Source organism: Sminthopsis crassicaudata, chromosome 2 (assembly GCF_048593235.1).
Source record: "Sminthopsis crassicaudata isolate SCR6 chromosome 2, ASM4859323v1, whole genome shotgun sequence".
Classification (NCBI taxonomy): domain Eukaryota; kingdom Metazoa; phylum Chordata; class Mammalia; order Dasyuromorphia; family Dasyuridae; genus Sminthopsis; species Sminthopsis crassicaudata.
Window position 1 is genome coordinate 500769143 of NC_133618.1, and position 19286 is coordinate 500788428.

General features: G+C 33.8%; 1 protein-coding gene across 1 annotated transcript in view; it reads left to right on the top strand.

The window, feature by feature from the left end:
- GPR107 (G protein-coupled receptor 107) overlaps window positions 1–19286 on the top strand; it is an 86056-nt gene that overhangs the window by 21185 nt on the left and 45585 nt on the right. Inside the window, exons 9-13 of the mRNA XM_074293870.1 lie at window positions 265–398; window positions 5578–5653; window positions 7327–7400; window positions 7840–7957; window positions 12395–12525. Coding sequence (XP_074149971.1) covers window positions 265–398; window positions 5578–5653; window positions 7327–7400; window positions 7840–7957; window positions 12395–12525 — 533 coding nt within the window. The remainder of the gene's footprint in view (window positions 1–264; window positions 399–5577; window positions 5654–7326; window positions 7401–7839; window positions 7958–12394; window positions 12526–19286) is intronic.

The window sequence follows — 19286 nt, forward strand, 5'->3', positions numbered from 1 at the left end:
TTATAGTTACTGCATTCCTACCTGTGCTCAGCCCTGGGGTTATACCAGCTGGCAAGATGTAAAGATTGGCAACTAAAGCTTCTTAGCTAATATACTAAAGTAGTAGAGGCTATATCAGTGAAGAAATTGAAAAGTGAATTCAAATCTGTGCTAGAGGTTTCTGATCCTTAAACTGTTCTTTAACTATAGCTCTAAATTTCCAGAGATTGGAGGAAGTGTAAATCATTGAGTAAATCAGGATATGCATCCCGGGTTTGTTTTCAGATTGAGATCACAGAAAAGAATCCTGACAGTTACCTCTCTGCTGGAGAAATTCCTCTCCCAAAGCTCTACATTTCCATGGCCTTTTTCTTCTTCCTTTCTGGGACCATCTGGATTCATATCCTTCGAAAACGGAGGTAAGTCTTGAGCTTCTGGGAAGGACTCAATTCAGGGCAGCGGCTGATACTGTTATATTTATCTCTACCTTGCAAACTTCCTAAATTGAAAGAAATCTCTAGCAACAGTGTTTCCTCATTCCCTTCTTCCATTTGAACTAAATTATCTTCAGTTTGCTTGGTGCAGTTTTCTACTAATATATTTTAAAAGCAAATTCAAATATTTAAGTTAAATCTAGGCAACATGAATCAGACTCATGGTGATGCTAGCCTAGGAATTCAAACATTAGTTCAGGCCCAGCTGTTGTGAATCTTCTTCATTGATCCAAGTGTAGACTTCTTAAATGAAGATAGTTCTTCAAAGCTTTTTTACTTGGCTCCCATCCTCAAATCTGTAGCCCCTGCTGTTAGAATTTCCTTAATGTGTTTCTCACGGAAGTACAGCTGCATGTGTGTAGTAACATTGTTTAATTCTGTCCATATGGCCCTAAATAAATAGCTGAAATGAGAGTATTGATTTTCAGTTAGAGAATGATGAACATTTGTTGCTTAAAAGGCTATAACTTAGATTATGTTATGTGAATTCATTGGACATTTAAACTTCTTCCTGAAATGATTCTAAGTATGAATGTTTTGGTGTATTACTGATAAAATGGAATCATCTCTAAAATCCAAGAGTTATTTTTACTATTTTCATCTGCTTCGCTGTTGTTTGTATGTATTTTTGAATCATTTCTTTTCTAATAATTAGTGTATCATAGAATAGGGAAACCTCTGAAGTTTATTGAGAGAGAGAGAGAGAGAGAGAGAGAGAGAGAGAGTGTGTGTGTGTGTGTGTGTGTGTGTGTGTGTTGAGATCATCACACATGAACTTTGATGAAAATACTTTAGTAGCTAAATGGAGAATGGATTGGAGCAGGGAGAGATTTGAGGCAGGCAGACCTATCAGCAGGCTATTACAATGATAGTTCTAGTGCCAGGGCCATGTGAGGATGGTGACAGTGTTAAAGGAGAGAAGGAACATATTTGGGAGATGTCAAAAAGGTGAAATTGGCAGGTTTTGGCAACAGATTGCATATTAAAGGGGGTTTTCCATAAACAAGACACTCCATCTCTCAGCTCTGGGCATTTTTGTCTGACTATCTCCTATGCCTGGAAAGCTTACCTTCCTCTGCTATAGACTTTTCTGGCTTGATAAGTCCAAACTAAAATCTCATCTTTTACAGGACATCTTAATTTACTGTTATTAATTCCCCTGCTTTCCCTTTGTTAATTATCTCCTATTTATCCTGAATATAGCTTGCTTTGCATATATTTGTTTGCATATTGACTCCCCCATTGGATTATAAGCTGTTTGAGGGCAAGGACTATCTTTTGCTCCTTTAGTGTGCCCAGTGCTTAGCACAGTGCCTGGCTGTTTATTGATTGATAGTAAAGAGTAAAGCAGGATTCCTAGATTCTGAGCCTGAGGACTGGGAGAATAGTGTTGCCTTCTATAGTAAAATAGGGAAGGAAGGAAGGACAAGACGAGAGTTTGGGGAAAAGATAAGACATGTTTAGTTTCAGATATTTACTGGATATTCAACTTGATATGTCTGAAAGACAGTTGGAGATGCAAGATAGGAGGTGAGTAGAGAGATTTTAAGATAATCATTGTTTCATTTGGGTCAGTTAAGCTGAGTTATGACTATAAAATAGTTAAATATATTTTAATTTATGTTTAGTAACCATAAAAATTCATTCATACACACAAACAAAAATAAAATAATATTATACATGAAACTGTAACATCCCTTGTTTATAATTGTTAGTCTATGTTAATTTTAGGAAAGTAACAGAAACTTCTGTTCATTTTTGTGCCTTTTTCTGAACTATCTTAACTTTGAAAAAATTATTGTTGTTGCTGTTATTATTCCTCTGCCAAAGTCCTATACTTGTGTTTCATCATAGTGTGAAGGTGACCCTTGATTTTCCAAGTAGATGGCAGATGGGCAGAGGAGTGAGTACAGGTTCTGGCAAAACTGACCAAATTAGAAATGCTTCAAGTACTGGCTCTGTGCCATTTTTTTTCTGTTTTTTTTTTTTTTTTTTTTTTTTTAAAGGTCTAGACTTATGATTCCATTGGTGTAGGGATGTCTTAGTAAAAAAACACTTGCTACTAAGTCATTTAGCAGCTGCTCAGCCATTTAAAAGTTGGAGAGCTTCTTGAGGATTTGGGTTTAGTGACTTATCCAGAGTCAGACAGGCAGGATGTGTCAGAGCCAGAACTTAAAATCTGGGTCTTTCTGACGCTGGACTAGATTTCTATTCATTATGTTTTAGGGAAGTGAGATGGTACAGTGAACAAAGGACCAGCCCTAGAATCAGGAAGATCCAACCTCAGATGCTGGTTGTGTGACTCTGAACAAGTCATTCATCCTGTTTGCCTGAGTTTACTCATCTACAAAATGAGGTAGAGAAGGAAATGATAAACCATGCTAGTATCTTTGCCAAGAAAATCTCAAATAGGATCCTGAAGAGTCAGATAATACTGAAAAGCAACTGAACTGATGATGTTGGACCTTGGTTTCCCTATATCATTTTAGTGTTCAACTCCATCATTTCTTATGGTGTAATAACTCCTGTCATTTTCATACACTGTTCTTTATTCAGCTTTTCCCTTGTCTATGGGATATATGGGTTATTCCCAGATTTTTTACTATTAGAAGTAATATTACTATGAATGTTTTTATTTAGAATGGCCTTTTTTCTCTTTGAAAATATCCTCCTGCTATTGAGATCATTGAGTTAGAGGGTAAGAACATTTTTCTAACTCTTACTGTACATAGTCATGTTGTTTCTCAAAAAGTTTATCAATTAAAATATCCGATGACAATATGAATGATATGCCTATTTTACCATAGCCCTGTTTGCACTGACTTTTATCATTTTGAACTATCTTTTCCATTTTAATGAATATAAGATAGTATCTCAGAATGTTTTAAATTTTCATTTCTTTTATAGAGACTTTTAGTAGTTTTTCAGTTGGTTATTAAATGTTTATTCAGTGGTCCAGGCAACTTTAAAACTAAATTGCAAAACAATTGCTAGTAGAGAGTTGAAGGGGGGGGGTCTCCATACTAAGAGTTTTGTACATTAAAAGTGTATAGAAAGTCAAAAGTCTGGACCCGCTTTCTGTTTCCCCTTCACCTCCCAAAAGTGTGTTCTCTCAAGAATTGCTTGTTTAATTTTTTTGACTGCTTATCTTAATATTAGGGAAATGGATCTTACTATTAGAAATATTTTAGTTCTTTATGTATTTGAGATGTCAATTTTCTATCAGATAGCTAAAATAGATTCTCCTCTTCTCCCAGCTATAGCTTTCATTTTTAAAATAATAGCCTTTTCTTTTTTCAAATACATGCAAAGATAGTTTTCAACTTTGCAAAATCTTTTGTTCCAAATTTTTCTCCCTTTCTCCCCTAAGACAGCAAGCAATCCACTATAGATTAAACATGTGCAATTCTTCTGAATATATTTCTATATTGGTTATGTTGTGCAAGAAAAATTAGATCATGCTTACTCTCGTTATGTGACTAAAATTGATCTTTAAAAAAAAATTCCTTTTATGTCAGTCTTTTTTCTGTGGTTGTCCTTGGATCTAAAGGAATAAAGTGAAATCATACTTACATGATAATTATTTTTGTGGTACAGGAGTTTTCATTAGATTCTTCTATTTGTCATCGTGACTCAGTCCATTTACTTCAATAGACATTTATGGAGTAGAAGATATGTGTGAGAAATTTTTATAGGTGTCTTAGGGGATATAAATATAAGTAAGATTAAGATCTGAGCAAGACTAGAGATAAAGACTTATGTAACAATAGAGGTAATACATAATACAATGCCAGTGTGCTTAAGACAAGTACAAATTAAGTGCTATGAGAGTTTAAGAAAGGAAAGGAATCATTATTTTTTTAATTATAGCTTTTTGTTTACAAGATATATGCATGGGCAATTTTTCAGCATTGACAATTGCAAAACCTTTTGTTCCAACTTTTCCCCTTCTTCCCCCCACCCCTTTCCCCAGATGGCAGGTTGACCAATACATGTTAAATATGTTAAAGTATAAATTAAATACAATATATGTATACATGTCCAAACAGTTATTTTGCTGTACAAAAAGAATCGGACTTTGAAATAGTGTGCAATTAGCCTGTGAAGGAGATAAAAAATGCAGGTGGACAAAAATAGAGGGATTGGGAATTCTATGTAGTGGTTCATAGTCATCTCCCAGAGTTCTTTCTATGGGTGTAGCTGGTTCAATTCATAGGTGGCCACGTCCATCAGAATTGATCATTGTATAGTATTGTTGCTGAAGTATATGATGATTTCCTGGTCCTGCCCATTTCACTCAGCATCAGTTCATATAAGTCTCTCCAGGTCTCTCTGAAATCATCCTGCTGGTCATTTCTTACAGAGCAATAATATTCCATAATATTCATATACCACAACTTATTCAGCCATTCTCTAATTGATGGGCATCCACTCAGCTTCCAGTTTCTGGCCACTACAAAGAGGGCTGCCACAAACATTCTTGCACATATGGGTCCCTTTCAAAAGAATCATTTTTTTGAGATTATTCCATTTTATATTCTTAATGATAATAGAGGGTTATATAATAGGAAAAAAGAAGATATCATTTACTGCCTAATAGTCTGCACACTGCCAGAAAGGGTCATCAGAATAGAATGTTACAAACCAGTGCACTTGTTAGAGTTTTGAATTGTCTTAATTAGCATGCTGTTTTTATATTCTAGATAATTCTAATGTTGTGCCTTTGAGATTGGTCTATTCTTATTTGCATCTTTTAATGAACTGTTCACAAGTAGACTCTAAAGAAAGAAATTGACCCAAATATCTAGGAAGGCAAATATTCTAGGCTGTATCTTCAGTCTAATTATATGACAGATTCTTGTCTATAGCATTTGTTTCCACATTGATGACCATTGTAGTCACACTGTAGATTATTCTCAGCAATTTAGGTGATTTTAACAAATCACAGTGGAAACCAACTCCACTGACAATAGTGGTTCAATTTTTGTAGTTCCCTTAGATTTCATTGACTGTATTCTAACAAATTAATCTGATGTTTGTAGCCTTTTATAGCTCCTTATGAGACAATGAGCTGCTTCCTAAATTTTTCTTCTTTTTTTTATAGGAATGATGTTTTTAAGATTCATTGGTTGATGGCAGCTCTCCCCTTTACAAAGTCTTTGTCCTTGGTGTTCCACGCAGTATGTATAATATTTTTTTTTAATGTCCCATTTTTCACTGGTGTCCTTTTTTGCAAGTGTATAGAAAGAGTGAATGAGTAAATTATCCTGCAGGTAGAGGGATTAAGTGGGCAGCAAATATTTACAGAAGTCTTTTTAATGAAGATCTTCATAATTCTAATACCCATTGCTTCTCCAGATAATAAAAATCTCCTTGCATACCTATAACATAATGTCTCTCCTAAATGTCTCCTAAAACATTGATTTTTGCCATTTCCAAGGATGAGAGTGCCATCTGCTGAATTATTTTCACCATTTACTGTATTTCCTGCATTTTCTCTATTCTGGCATACAGTTATTAAGACAGGGCCATTTAGTTTATATTTTAATATGCATGCTGTTGTTTATATATAAATACATATTTTAAAAGTTGAGCCATCAAAATTAAGCCAATGCTTTGTGCATATAGGATGCTTGCAAGTCAAAAGTAGACTTTTAGTTGAATTTTTAATGACTCAACCCTGAAGTAACATTGAAAAAAAATTGTTGATTAATTCACAAATATTCCCTAAGTGCTTTCAAGTTGCCCAGAGACCAGTGTAATATCTGCTTATTTCAAAGTTTAAGACTACTGCTTTGTAGATACATTTTTTGATGGGAATTATAACTTATCTGTTTAAGACCGCAGAGGAAATGGTAGCTGTTTTGATATATTAGTTATCTTTTTTGGACTTATATAAGAAAGTTCTTTTTCTAATGATCTGGATAGTATATTATAAGGCATGTGACTTTCAGGTTGTAGAAATGATTTTTTTTCCCCAAAGTAATTCATGCCATAGCTTATGATTATGGGTTGTTTTTTTGTTTTGTTTTGTTTTGTTTTTTTAACTTAAGTAATTATATTTCCCCAAATTCATGTAAAGATAATTTTTAACATCCATTTTTGTTAGACTTTGTGTTTCATATTTTTCTCCCTCTCTCCCTTGCCACCTCCTCTCCCCAAGACAACAAAAAATCTGATATAGGTTAAATATGTGCAGTTCTTTTAAACTATTGCATATTTGTCATTTGTACAAGAAAAATCAGACCAAAAAACCATACAAAAAGGGTAAAAATACTATGCTTGGATCCATATTCAGTCTCCAGAGTTCTCTCTCTGGATGCAGATGGCATTTTCTATCCTGAGTCTTTTGGAATTGTCTTGATGATTCAGTTTTATTAGGAAAGATAAACTTGGAAACAAATGTTAGTCACTTTCTAAGAGTGCTAATCTAGATCTAGGCCAGTTGATTCATAGGATGTGTTTACATTTCCTTAGTGAGGGCTTGTGAGGAAGTTTACTCAGGGATAGTCTCTGAAAATCTTTAATAAAAGAGAGCTATCCCTTTTGAGTAATTCATCTGCCTGGAGGACTAGATGGTTATTTTTGATTCCTTCAACTTTTGTAAGTCTTTAGTTATGTGAAATTATATCCTTGTAAAGTATCTATGAAACTAGCCTGACATTTTACCAGTGTAATCACATGTGAATGCGACTGGTGAAGTGGCATTGAATTGAGAAGGTACAATAGTATATTACAGTAATTAAACTATCTGCAGGTTATTTTAACTGGAATTGTGTGTATGATAGAATAGGATTCTTTAATCCTTGGGTAGAAGTGTTTTGAAATGACTGTGTGCGCTTTATGATTTCAGATTGATTACCATTACATCTCCTCTCAGGGATTTCCAATAGAAGGTTGGGCTGTTGTTTACTACATTACTCACCTGTAAGTATCCAAGATAGTCCATTAAATAATGCTGCTATGAAATGCCATGTAAGATTCTGCCATAAATGTGATTAGCCATTCATGTAACAATTATGTTTGTCCTCTGCCTTAGTGAAAAAAAGCTGTCAGTATATTCAGCAAATAATTACACAGGCTTAGGAACTCACAGAACAGGTGGTAAGCTCATGGAAGAGTGCCAGATTCTGGGGCTGCTATTTTTGGGGCTACTGGATAAAATGAGAAAATGTATAACAATAAGGAAGCTAAAATATCAGGCCCAGAATAAGACTGGTTACTCACCTTTGAGAATTCACCACTCCATAGATATTTCTTTCTGTAAAAAAAAAAAAAAAATGAGGTAATGAGATATACTTTAAAATATTATTGGACATAGTAAAACCTATTGGTATTTTTAAAGTCTTTAAAATTTCTTTTTCAGATTAAAAGGTGCACTATTGTTCATCACTATTGCACTCATTGGTACTGGCTGGGCTTTCATCAAACACATCCTTTCTGATAAAGATAAAAAGATCTTTATGATTGTCATCCCATTACAGGTGAGGCAATTCTATTCTTCAGCTGATATCCTTTGAGGTATTGGTTTACCAACCTCTAAATTAGAAGTACATATTTTCTGTATTGATTCCACTTTTGATCTGGATAAGAAAGGATTTCTTATTCACTGATGTAAACTTTTTTTCCCCACTTAAATACAATTAGAAAAAAGTAAAATATTATTAAGAAGTTTTCAAAAAATAAAATAAATTTTTAACATTGATTTTTTTTTTTTTTTTTTTTTTTTTGAGATTATGAGCTCCAAATTTTTTTCCTCCCTCCCTCTTTCCCTTCCCTTCACTTAGTCTTTAAACCAACTTCTAAAACTGGCTGAACCTAAACATACATGTGTTTAGAAAAGGTATGCACAGTATAATATTCTAGAAAGAATATTTGGCATATTGATAACCTACAAGCATAGAAAACAGTTTGATTTTTTCTTGCTGAGAATGTTACTTGCAGTACAAAATAAAATTATGTCTTTAACAGATAATAAAGGTTGTTTTTCCATTTCTTAATATATAATAAAACAGTAGAAACATAAGTTTAAATGACTTTTAAAATGGGGGAAGTGATTTTTGAAAGAACAAGGTGGTAGGAAAGAAACTGGGAGTTGGGGGAAAAAACTACATTTCAAAATAATTTGTATTTGTGGGAAATAAAACAAATTTTTACTTCAGTCATTGAAATAATTCACCTCTAATCCATTTAAAAAGAGGAACTACACTTAAGATTTTTGAAATAGCATAGTATAATTATATTTCTAATTTGGGGATATCAATGGAATGTCAAGGAAGAGATGGGTTTTTCATGGTACTAAACATATAACCACTATATCTTGGGTAATCTGGATTATTTAAGTTGTAAATTTCTTCAGAGCATAAGCCATTTGAGCTTTTGCTGCTATCATAAATCTCCTAATTGAAATATTATTCTTAGGAAGTGAAACTGCTGATGCCAAACTAAAACATCAAGTTATAAACTCAAAAATAAAATGCTTAGACAAAAATTAATCAAAAGAAAAGAGCTGATTTGTTTTGAGAGAACTGTACCAGTATCATCTTTAAGCTCTTCTTTTAACAATCTTTCCATTTTTTTGCTCTTATGGAAACCTGATTCATTCCAGAAAACAGTGCATTTATGGGCTACCCTTTTTAGTGCCGGGTGTTCCCTTCTCTCATGTTCCCTAACACATTGGACCAGGAAATATAGTTGGTATATTCCTTGTTCTCACTCTGTTACTTCTGTATCATCCTTCTGACAGTAACATACAGCAATAACTCCTTTCAGGTTCACTGCATTCATCTATACCATATAGTCTAGATCCTTCTTTTTATAATCATATGGACTCCAGATCATTCTCTTTCCTTTCTCAAGAAGTCCCAGTAACTAGTTTTAGTTTTTCTTTTCATCCTGAGTGCTACCTTCATACTCAGGAACTTTAACATACACATTTATGTCCCCTCAAATAAATACCAAGATCTCTCAGTTCACAAGATTCTTCCATCACCATACTTGCAGGTTCATTTGATCCTCTCCCTCCTCCCACACAGATCCCAGTTCGATTTTAGAGTTTATAATGATACATTATTGACTTCATGATTTTGAACCAAGAATTCTTCTGCTCGGCCTCATTGTTCCTAAACCTACTTACCCTGGTATAGTTTCCAGTCTCCCTATTCCATCCTGTTCTCCTGCCCTGTTTGGCCTCATTTCTTTCTTTTCACAGTCTGGGCTGAACTTGTAGTTGATCTATTCAATTATACATGTTCACTTTTGACTCCATTCTTCTCTTGTCCTGCTGTCAGTCCTCACCCTCCTTTTTCTACCTCTTCTACCCTACCATTGGCCTTCTTCATTGTCAGTTCATTAGTTGACAGGAATTTAAATACCTAGTAGGTGCTAGGTACTATATTAGATATTAAAGCTAAAAATGAGAAAACCCTTACCCCCAAGAAATATATATTATATAGAGGGAGATATCTTATATGTATGCAAAATAAATATAAGATAAATAAAAGTACTTCCAAACTGTTGAATACTATAGTTGGAAATTTATATATCTTAACTGAGCTTTCCCTGCCACCAAACAAAATGTTTATTTTTCCTTGATTGACATTCTGTCCCACTCCATCAGTAATTATTCCAAATCTTTTTGCCTTTCTTCAAGCCTCCATTGCTTCTTCTGTCTTCTGCCTCCTTATAGCAGTTTCCTAGGAATTTGTGCTAGACATTTTTCTCCTTTTTCTATATATGCAAGCTTTCTTTGAAGTCTCTCTAAGTCTAATGAGTTCATTTATCTTTACACTGATGTTTCTCAGACTTGTATATTCAGCTTTAATCCAACTTGAACTCTAGTCACATATTGTTAGATATCTATGCTTATCTCTTCCTGGATATTCCATAAGTATCTCAAATTTTACATATCTGAAAAAAAGCTCATTATTCTTGTCCCCTATTCATGCTTCTCCTTCAAGCTTCCCTGTTTTCATTGAGTGCATGACAGTCCTTTCTATGAATCCAGATTCACAACCTCAAAGTCATCCTTACTTTTTATTTCCTATATCTGTTCACTTGTTCACTCTACCTCTATAACATTTCTCCATCTATCCTCCTCCATTTTTAAAATTACTACATAATATTTGAGGCCCTCATCACCTACACTTAGGTTATTGCAATAGCTTCATGTTGGATTTCTCTGATTCCATCCTCTGTCAATCTAAGTTAAGCTTCACACAGCTGCCAAAATAGTGTTTCTAAGGTACAGGTCAGACTGTTATAACTTTGCTCGACAACTTTCAGTGGCTTACATTTGCCTCTAGGATAAAATTCTTTTACAATCTTACTTCCATATACCTTTTCAGTCTATTCCATGCTATTCAATTCCATGAATTCAACATTTCAATCAAATTTGACTACTAGCCACTCTCACAAGTTTATATGCTTATCTCTTGCTTCCCTGCATTCCTATAAGCTCTTCCCCATGAGTGCAGTACACTCCTTCTTTATCTTTGCTTTTCAGAAACTTTGTCTTCAAAGTTTACTTCATAAGTGCAAATTAAAGCAATTCTTCAGGTACCACTTCACATTTAACAGATTAGCTAAGATGACAAGAAAAGATAACGATAAATGTTGGAGTGGATGTGAAAAACTGGCATTGTTGGTGGAACTGTGAACAGATCCTGCCTTTCTGGAGAGCAATTTGGAGCTATGCCCAAAAGGCTATAAAATTGTGCATACATACTCTTTGATCTAGCAGTGTCACTCCTAAGTCTGTATTCCAAAGAGATCATAAAAGAAGGAAAAAGACCCACATGTGCAAAAAGTGTTTATAGGAGCTCTTTTTGTAATAGCAAGGAACTGGAAATTGAGTAGATTGCCTATCAATTGGGGAATGACTAAATAAATTATGATATATAAGTATGGTAGAACATTACTGTTCTATAAGAAATGATGAGCAGGTCAATTTCAGAAAAGCCTATAAACACTGAACGTGAACTGAGGTTCACAGTAATAGAAAGATTATGAGATGATCAACTATGACAGACTTAACTTTTCTCAGCAATACAATGATCCAAGGCAATTCCAATAGACTTGGGATAGAAAATGCTAGTCACACCCAGAGAGACTATGGAGACTGAATGTGGATTGAAGCTTAGTATTTTCATCTGTTTTTTTGTTTGTTTGCTTTTTCTTATGTTTTTTTTCTGGTCTGATTTTTCTTGCACACCATGACAAATATGGAAATATGTTTAAAAGGAAACATGTTTCAAATTGCTTGCTGTCTTGGGGAGAGAAGAAAGTAAGGGAAGAAGGAGAAAAAATCTGGAACACAAAATCTTACAAAAATAAATGTTGACCACTATTTTTACATATATTTGGAAAAATAAAATTCTATTAAGGAATAGAAAGGGGAAAAAAAGCTTACTTTATGCACCATCCTCTCCTAGAAATTTTCTTGATTCTTCTCCCTTGACTCTATAAGCTCTTTTGAAGTCAGAATCTTTTTAATTTTGTCTTTGTATCCCTGACACCTAACACAGTCCCTTAAAATGAATTAAAACTAACTTTTTCCTGTGAAGAAAAAAATAGGAACTTTGGAGCTTATAATTTTCATTTTTTTTCCATCTTATGTCACAACATTGCAATTTCCACAATATCAAATCTAGAAGAGTATCATTATCCAAAGTTCTGAGACCCATGGAAGGATCATCTTTAACCTGTATGGTATAGGAGCTGTGGCTATGGGCCATAAAGTGCCAACTGCCTACTTGCTGCGAACATTAACCTAAGCTAATACCCAATTTGCCTAAAGCACAAAAATTAGATGGGGAGTTGGAGGTGTAGGTGGATGGATAGTTCTTCTGTTTGGCTACTGTTCTTGGGCCTTCTCTTTCATGTGCCCCATTCACAATTCAGTGACTCATAATGTTCTGCAGGTCCTGGCAAATGTGGCTTACATTATTATAGAGTCAACTGAGGAGGGAACAACCGAGTATGGCTTGTGGAAAGATGCTTTGTTCTTGGTGGACCTGCTATGCTGTGGAGCAATACTCTTCCCAGTGGTGTGGTGAGTAATCCCGGAGTGCCCCATCTGCAGCAATTAAGAGTCTCTGAAAATCTGTGCTCTTCTGGACAATAACAGCTATCTTTGAGAGGAGTATGAAAATGTAGCCTCATTAGTGATAGTGTATATATTTCCTAGATAAAAGATCTCCAATAGATAGCATTTTTCTTGCCAAGAAAAAGATAAGTGAAATAGATAAAATAAAACTAAAGACAGATTTCAGTATGGAAACCAAATCTAAAAGTTTTAAATTTATTTCTTTTAATTTGCTTTGATTTAAAGACTATGTCTAAAGGTAGTAATAAATATAATGATTCATGTAGTTAAAGAAATGATTCTTAGGGGAATCCTGTCTGAAATTCAAATAGTCATCGAGTATTTATTAAGTACCTGATAAGTGCCAATTTCTGTGCTTGGTCCTGAGGATACAAAGATAAAAGATAAGATTATCTCTTCTTTCTAGGAGTATATGTTCTGTCAAGGGACATAGCATTGCATATATACAAACACACAAAATACAAAGTGGTTAGGGAGCAAGGGAACTGGTAGTTTGGAGATCAGGAAAGGAAGACTTCATGGAAGCTGTTTTGATTGTTTCTAGAAGGAAGTGAGGCATTCTTTGAGACAAATGAGGACTAAGTGCATTCCAGCACTAATGATGGCCAAACACATATGGAAGATGGTGTGTTGTCTGTGAGGAACAGAGAAACCACTTTAGTTGGACCCCATAAAGCACAGGAAAGGGAGTGATGTGTAGGGAGGCTAGGGAAATAAATTGTCTTTAGTTGTAAAAGGCTTTCAAAGCCAAAAATAGGAGTTCCTATTTCACATTGAAGATAGTTGCAGATCACTGCAATTTATTGAATGGAGAGTAACTGTAGAGCTTGGATCAGAATGGGAAAAGATTTGAAATAAGAGGACCAATGGGAAGCTATTGGTAATAAACAGGTTTGGGTAGTGTTTACATGAATAGAGAAAAGAGATCAGGTGTAAGAAATGTTGTAGAGGTAGAAATGGAATGATATGCAAATAATTGTTTATGTAGGGTTGGGGAGAATGAGGAGTTGAGGATAATGCTGAGATTGCTAATGGAGCATGGTAATACCTTTATTACTTACTTATACAGGGGAGTAATGTAGATATAAATATAGAGATAGAGAAAAATACATATCAGGAAAAGTTTGACAAAAAGAATGAATGAGTTATGTTTTGGATATTTTGAACTTGAAATGTCTTTGGAATGTTTCTAATATCCAAAAAATAGTAGGAACTGGATGTGTTTGATTCCTGAACTTAATGTGAGACTGGGACTGATTATATAGATCTGGGAGTCATCTGCATAGAGGTCACTAAGTATAGTACAGTATAGATCAAAACAAGAACAGGGTTCAAAACAGAACCTTGTATTACATGCTTACTTGGGGGACCTGATGGATAGTGAAGAAAACAGTTTAACTCATTTGGTTATTTAGCTCATGGTATTAATAAGGCAGGCATGATATTTATATGATGAGCTTAATACTTAAATGGGTTAGTTAAATTCATTGTGTTTTATGGACCTGGGCTACAGCTAATTCTCAGCCAATCTGCCTTCTGAAAGATTGCTGTTAATTTCAAGAATGAAATGTGAAAGAGTATATAAATTAGTGCAAGTTGTTTTTTTAAACTTTAAAGAAGTTTTTTGCAATTTGCATTTATCATTGTTATTTTAACACACACATTAGCTTTGAGTACTGATTCCAGGCCCTTACAGTCACAGAGAGATTTGTTTATTTATTTACCTATCTGACTTCATTTGTACTGCCAGGAATCCTTAAAGTGAGAAGTTCTCAGAAAGCATCCATGGAGTTAGAGAAATAAATTTCTTACTGTTAGATTAAATTTTTTTTTTCTTTCTTTTAAATAAATGCCCTGGAAATAGTTTTGTTTGTTTTTTGTAGTTTGTTTTAGTTTTGAGGTTGGGTTTTTTGGTGGAATTTTTTTGGGGGGAGCCAGATTATGATTTCACAGATGTAGAGAACTCCCAGTGAGGAAATTTCTTGTACTTATGTGTATGTGCAACTCATTCAGCTACTTCTAGTCTCAGAGAGCTGCTAAAGGACATAGAGAGTTTCGTTGACTTACTCAGGTCACACAGCCAGGATGTAGTAGAAGTGGGTCTTTAATCCAGGCCTTCCTGGTTGCTTCACATCTACTATACTAGAGATATCAAACTTTTATTTTTTTTTCCCCAGACTTTTTTTTTTTAAATTAATTTTATAATTATAACATTTTTTGACAATACATATAAGTACATATAAGGTAATTTTTTTTTTTTTACAACATTATCCCTTGTACTCCCTTCTGTTCCGAATTTTCCCCTCCTTCTCTCCACCCCCTCCCCTAGATGGCAGGCATTCCTATATGTTATAGTATATCCTAGATACAATATATGTGTGCAGAACCAAATTTTTTGTTGTTGTTGTTATTGTTGTTGTTGCAAAGGAAGAATTGGAGATATCAAACTTTTAGAAGCAAAACTCCTTTGTTGTCAGAATCAGACTAAAATATAATTGTGAAATGTTTAAAAATAAATAAAATTACAATATGACACAGACAATGCTAATTTGTGCTTTTCTAAGTCAATATAATATACAGCTCATATGAATCCATTTCTATTTTAGTTTGACACTATTCCATTATGATATATTCTCAAAAATGTTATAAAATTAGAGAAGTGAAGACCCAAGAGGGAGAATTGTTAAATGCCAAAGAATTGGTGTTATCATAAACTCTGTACTGTTCTTTGTATAAGTGAAGGAGACTAATAACACCTTATTGGCAAACTTAATTTAAAATTTTATTATGAAAATTAGCTGCAGGCAAATAGAGAAGGTAAATCAGATAGCTACTAAGGCATTCTTAAGAAATGAGTTAAATGTATTGGTCAACCTGCCATCTGGGGATGGGAGGGAGAGAGAGGGGAAAAATTGGGATGGGGGGTTTAGCAGTTGTCAGTGTTATAGGATTGCCCATGCATATATCTGGTAAATAAAAACTATTAATAAAAAAAAAAAGAAAGAAATGAGTTAAAATCTTAATTTAATGAAATTCCGACTGAAAAGATTAAGACATTAATTTAGTTAGTAAATTATCAGGCTTTTGTTTAGGCATCTTCTGTCACTATTTAATATGTCCAGCTTGGATATGAACTACGATGACTTATTCTCCCCACTGGTAAATATTATTTTATTTTATTTTAAGGTCTCTGATTTTTATCATGGTATTTGATTTTTTTGGTCACATCGTGGCTCTTAGCAGAATTTTTCCTGCACTTTTAAGCAGAGACTTTCCTAGTTAACCAGTAGAGGGCATCTCCATGTCATGCAAGTCTAAAGCACTATTTGACAAAATGTTGCTATGAATTTAAAGTTTCTCATCTTTAAAATGATGGGATTAGACTAAAATATTTTTATTTCTATCAATAAAAATTCATAATTTTTTTATACTCCTATTAAGATATAATTGGGACATAAGTAGATATAACTACAAATGCTTCAATGCTTAGAGAAATTTTCCTTGGTTCATGCCAATCTAATAAATATGACGACATTAACTAAAAAAATGTATATTTTTTTGTGACATACTAATCAATTACTGATAGGTTATTTTATGGAATTTGGCAAAATAATAACAACTTACTAGGAAGAATATTGAATCCCAAGGGAAATAATGACTTTTTAAAGAAGAATAAAAAGGGCCTAGGATTACTAGGTTTCAAATTACATATTAGTAATCATGAAAACTATTTGGTATTGGTTTTTAAAATAAGAAAAATAAGTCAGAGAAAGAAGTTAGACAAGAAAGAGTCAAACAACACAGTAGCCCAATGATTATTAAACGCAAAATTACAAGCTTCCATGGAGAAAAGTCCCCATTTAACATGAACTGCTGGGAAAGGAAGCATTTGGCAGAAAGCATTTTGGTAGACTAGCATGTTGTGCCTACATAATCCTTCTGATAGTTGATCTAAAGATAAAAGGTTGTATCATTTAAAAATTAACAGAGAATGATAGGAAGTACTTTTTCAGATTATGGCTAGGAGAAGAATTCATAACCAAACAAGAGATACCTTCTACCTGAAGCCTTTCCTTACTGTCCCCCACCCCCAGCTAATCCCAAATTTGCATTGTGTCTGTATTTGCACATGCATGTACATGCACACACATGGACAAGAATTGTATTTTGTCTTGGTTTCTCTAGTATCTGGTAAGGTTCCTGGCACATAGGAAACACTTAATAAATAAATGATTGTGGCTTTATTGACTACTTGACATAATAGGTAGGGGGTTTTTTTGATTGTTGTTTTTAAATAATAGATTTTTATTTTCAAAATATATGCAAAGATAGTTTTCAACATTTATCATTGTGAAATCTTATATTCCAAATTTTTCTCCTTTCCTTCCCCATAAACAGCATGTAATCCAATATAGGTTAAACATGTGCAGTTCTTCTGTTCATGTTTCCACATTTATCATGCTGCACAAGAAAAAGCAGATCAAAAAGGGAAAAAAAAAATGAGAGAAAAAAAGCAAACAAACAACAACAAAAATACTATGTTGTGATCCAGATTCAGTTCCCATAGTCCTCTCTCTGGATACAGATGGTTCTTTTCATCCCAAGTCTAAATTGGAATTGGAATTGGTCTGATTCACCTCATTGTTGAAAAGAGCCAAGTCTATCAGAATTGATCATCACACAATCTTGTTGTTGCTATGTATGATGTCTCTTAATTTACTCACTTCACTTAGCATCACTTCATGTAAGTCTCTTTGAAATCATCCTGCTGATCTTTTCTTATAGGGCAATAATATTCCATAACATTCATGTACTATAACTTATTCAGCCATTCCCCAACTGATGGGCATCTACTCATTTTCCAACTCCTTGATAGGTAGGCAGCGGGGATGGGAGGTGGGGGGAGGAATCTTTAGGTTACATTAATTTGAAAAAAGTCTGATATCCAAGACATACAGGTAGTTGATATAAAAATATGATCCATTCCTCAATAGGTAAATAATTAAAAGATGTGAACAGTTTTCAGAAGAAAAAATGCAAATTATCAAAAATCATTTGAAAAAAATGGTAAAAAGTCTCTACTATTAAGAGAAATGCAAAGTAAAGCATGCTATTACATAAATGATAAAAGTGGCATATAGTATTAAAAGGTTATGAAAAGAAAGGCACATTTATGCACTGCTGGAACTGTGAATTGATTCAGTTTTGAAAAATTATTTGGAACTTTATGAGAAAAGTACTATTTATATTCTTTGGCATTAAAAAGCATATTAAAAGCAATGATTGAACTTGATTCCAGAATTTAGGAGGTGAAATAATAGTTTGTCTTCTTATTAGAGATGATTGTTATATCAGATAACTTTTATGTAAAAAATAGAAAAGTATAAATAAAACTTTTAAAAAATCATAACTGGGTTTAGCAAACTATATATAGTCTGCAGCCTATATTTGAATGAATAATTTTTTTCTTTTTTAAATTAAATTAGGCAGCCATTGGATTTGGCCCTTAGGCCATATTTTGCTGGCCCTTGAGTTAGAAGAATGATGTAGAAAAATGCAGCTTGCCCAGATTTTTAGAGAAGTTTTTCATACCATGGAGTTGTGTGAACCTCAGTAACAGTGGATTCAGACCTAAGTTTAATGGCTAAAATCAAAAAGTAGTCTTTAATGATCAAACTTCTCTTTGAAAGAGTTCTTTTCTCTGGTACCCCATAATCTCACTGTGGACTTAGTGCCATGTAACATTTTCGTAGTGACTTGAATATAAAATGCTATGTTTATCACTTTTTCAGTGGACAAAAAAGTTGAAGAGATAAATAACACATTTGAGGGATTGTTAAGGTCCAAAAAGATCTTGACTTTTTAGATCATTGTATCAAATCTAACAAGATAAAATGTAATAATATTAAATTGTCTTAGCCTTAGGTTAAAAAAATATCAATTTCATAAATATAAGAGAGGCCTGGCTACACAACAGTTCATCTGAAAGTTACTTAAGGTTTTTACATGCATACTCAGTATAAGTAAACAGTGTGATATAGTATATAGCCAAAAAAGACGAATGCAATCTAGGTTCTGTTCACAGAAAGTCCGGAACAAGAGAAGTGATAGTCCTGTTCAACTCTGTCTTCCCTAGGCAGACTGTTTTCTGCAGTGTTAATTTTCAAGTGCTTCATTAGCAATCACATTTCTCAATTAAAGTGTATACAAAGGCCAGTTGTCATGGTAAGGGACTTCAGAATCATGCTATGTGCGGACTGGTTAAAGGAAATAGATTTGTCATAGAAAAGAAAATATTTTAAGAGGGGAACCTGATAGTTGTGATTAATGGCTTGAAAGACAATTATTGAACACTGTGTAATTGCAATGATCATTCTTGGCCCTTGAGAGGAGATAAGAAACTTTTTCTCAGAAAATTGGGAGACTTGGGTACAGTGTTGGCTTTTACTTCACTCTTTTTCTTTGTTCCCTGCACAGGGAAGGGAGGTTGTGGTTGGAGCTTTGCTGTCATCTGGGACAGTCTTCACATATTTGGAAGTCTGAAATAGAAAAAGGCTTGGGGATGTACTTAGATTTTTCACTTGAACTATTAAATAATGTCTTCCTTCTTCCAGCTTATTCTTTGCTGTAGTGACTATGGGTGTAGCATTTTACATCCTTTTAATTTTGGAATCTTGTCCTTTTTAATCCTGTAATAGTAAAATTTT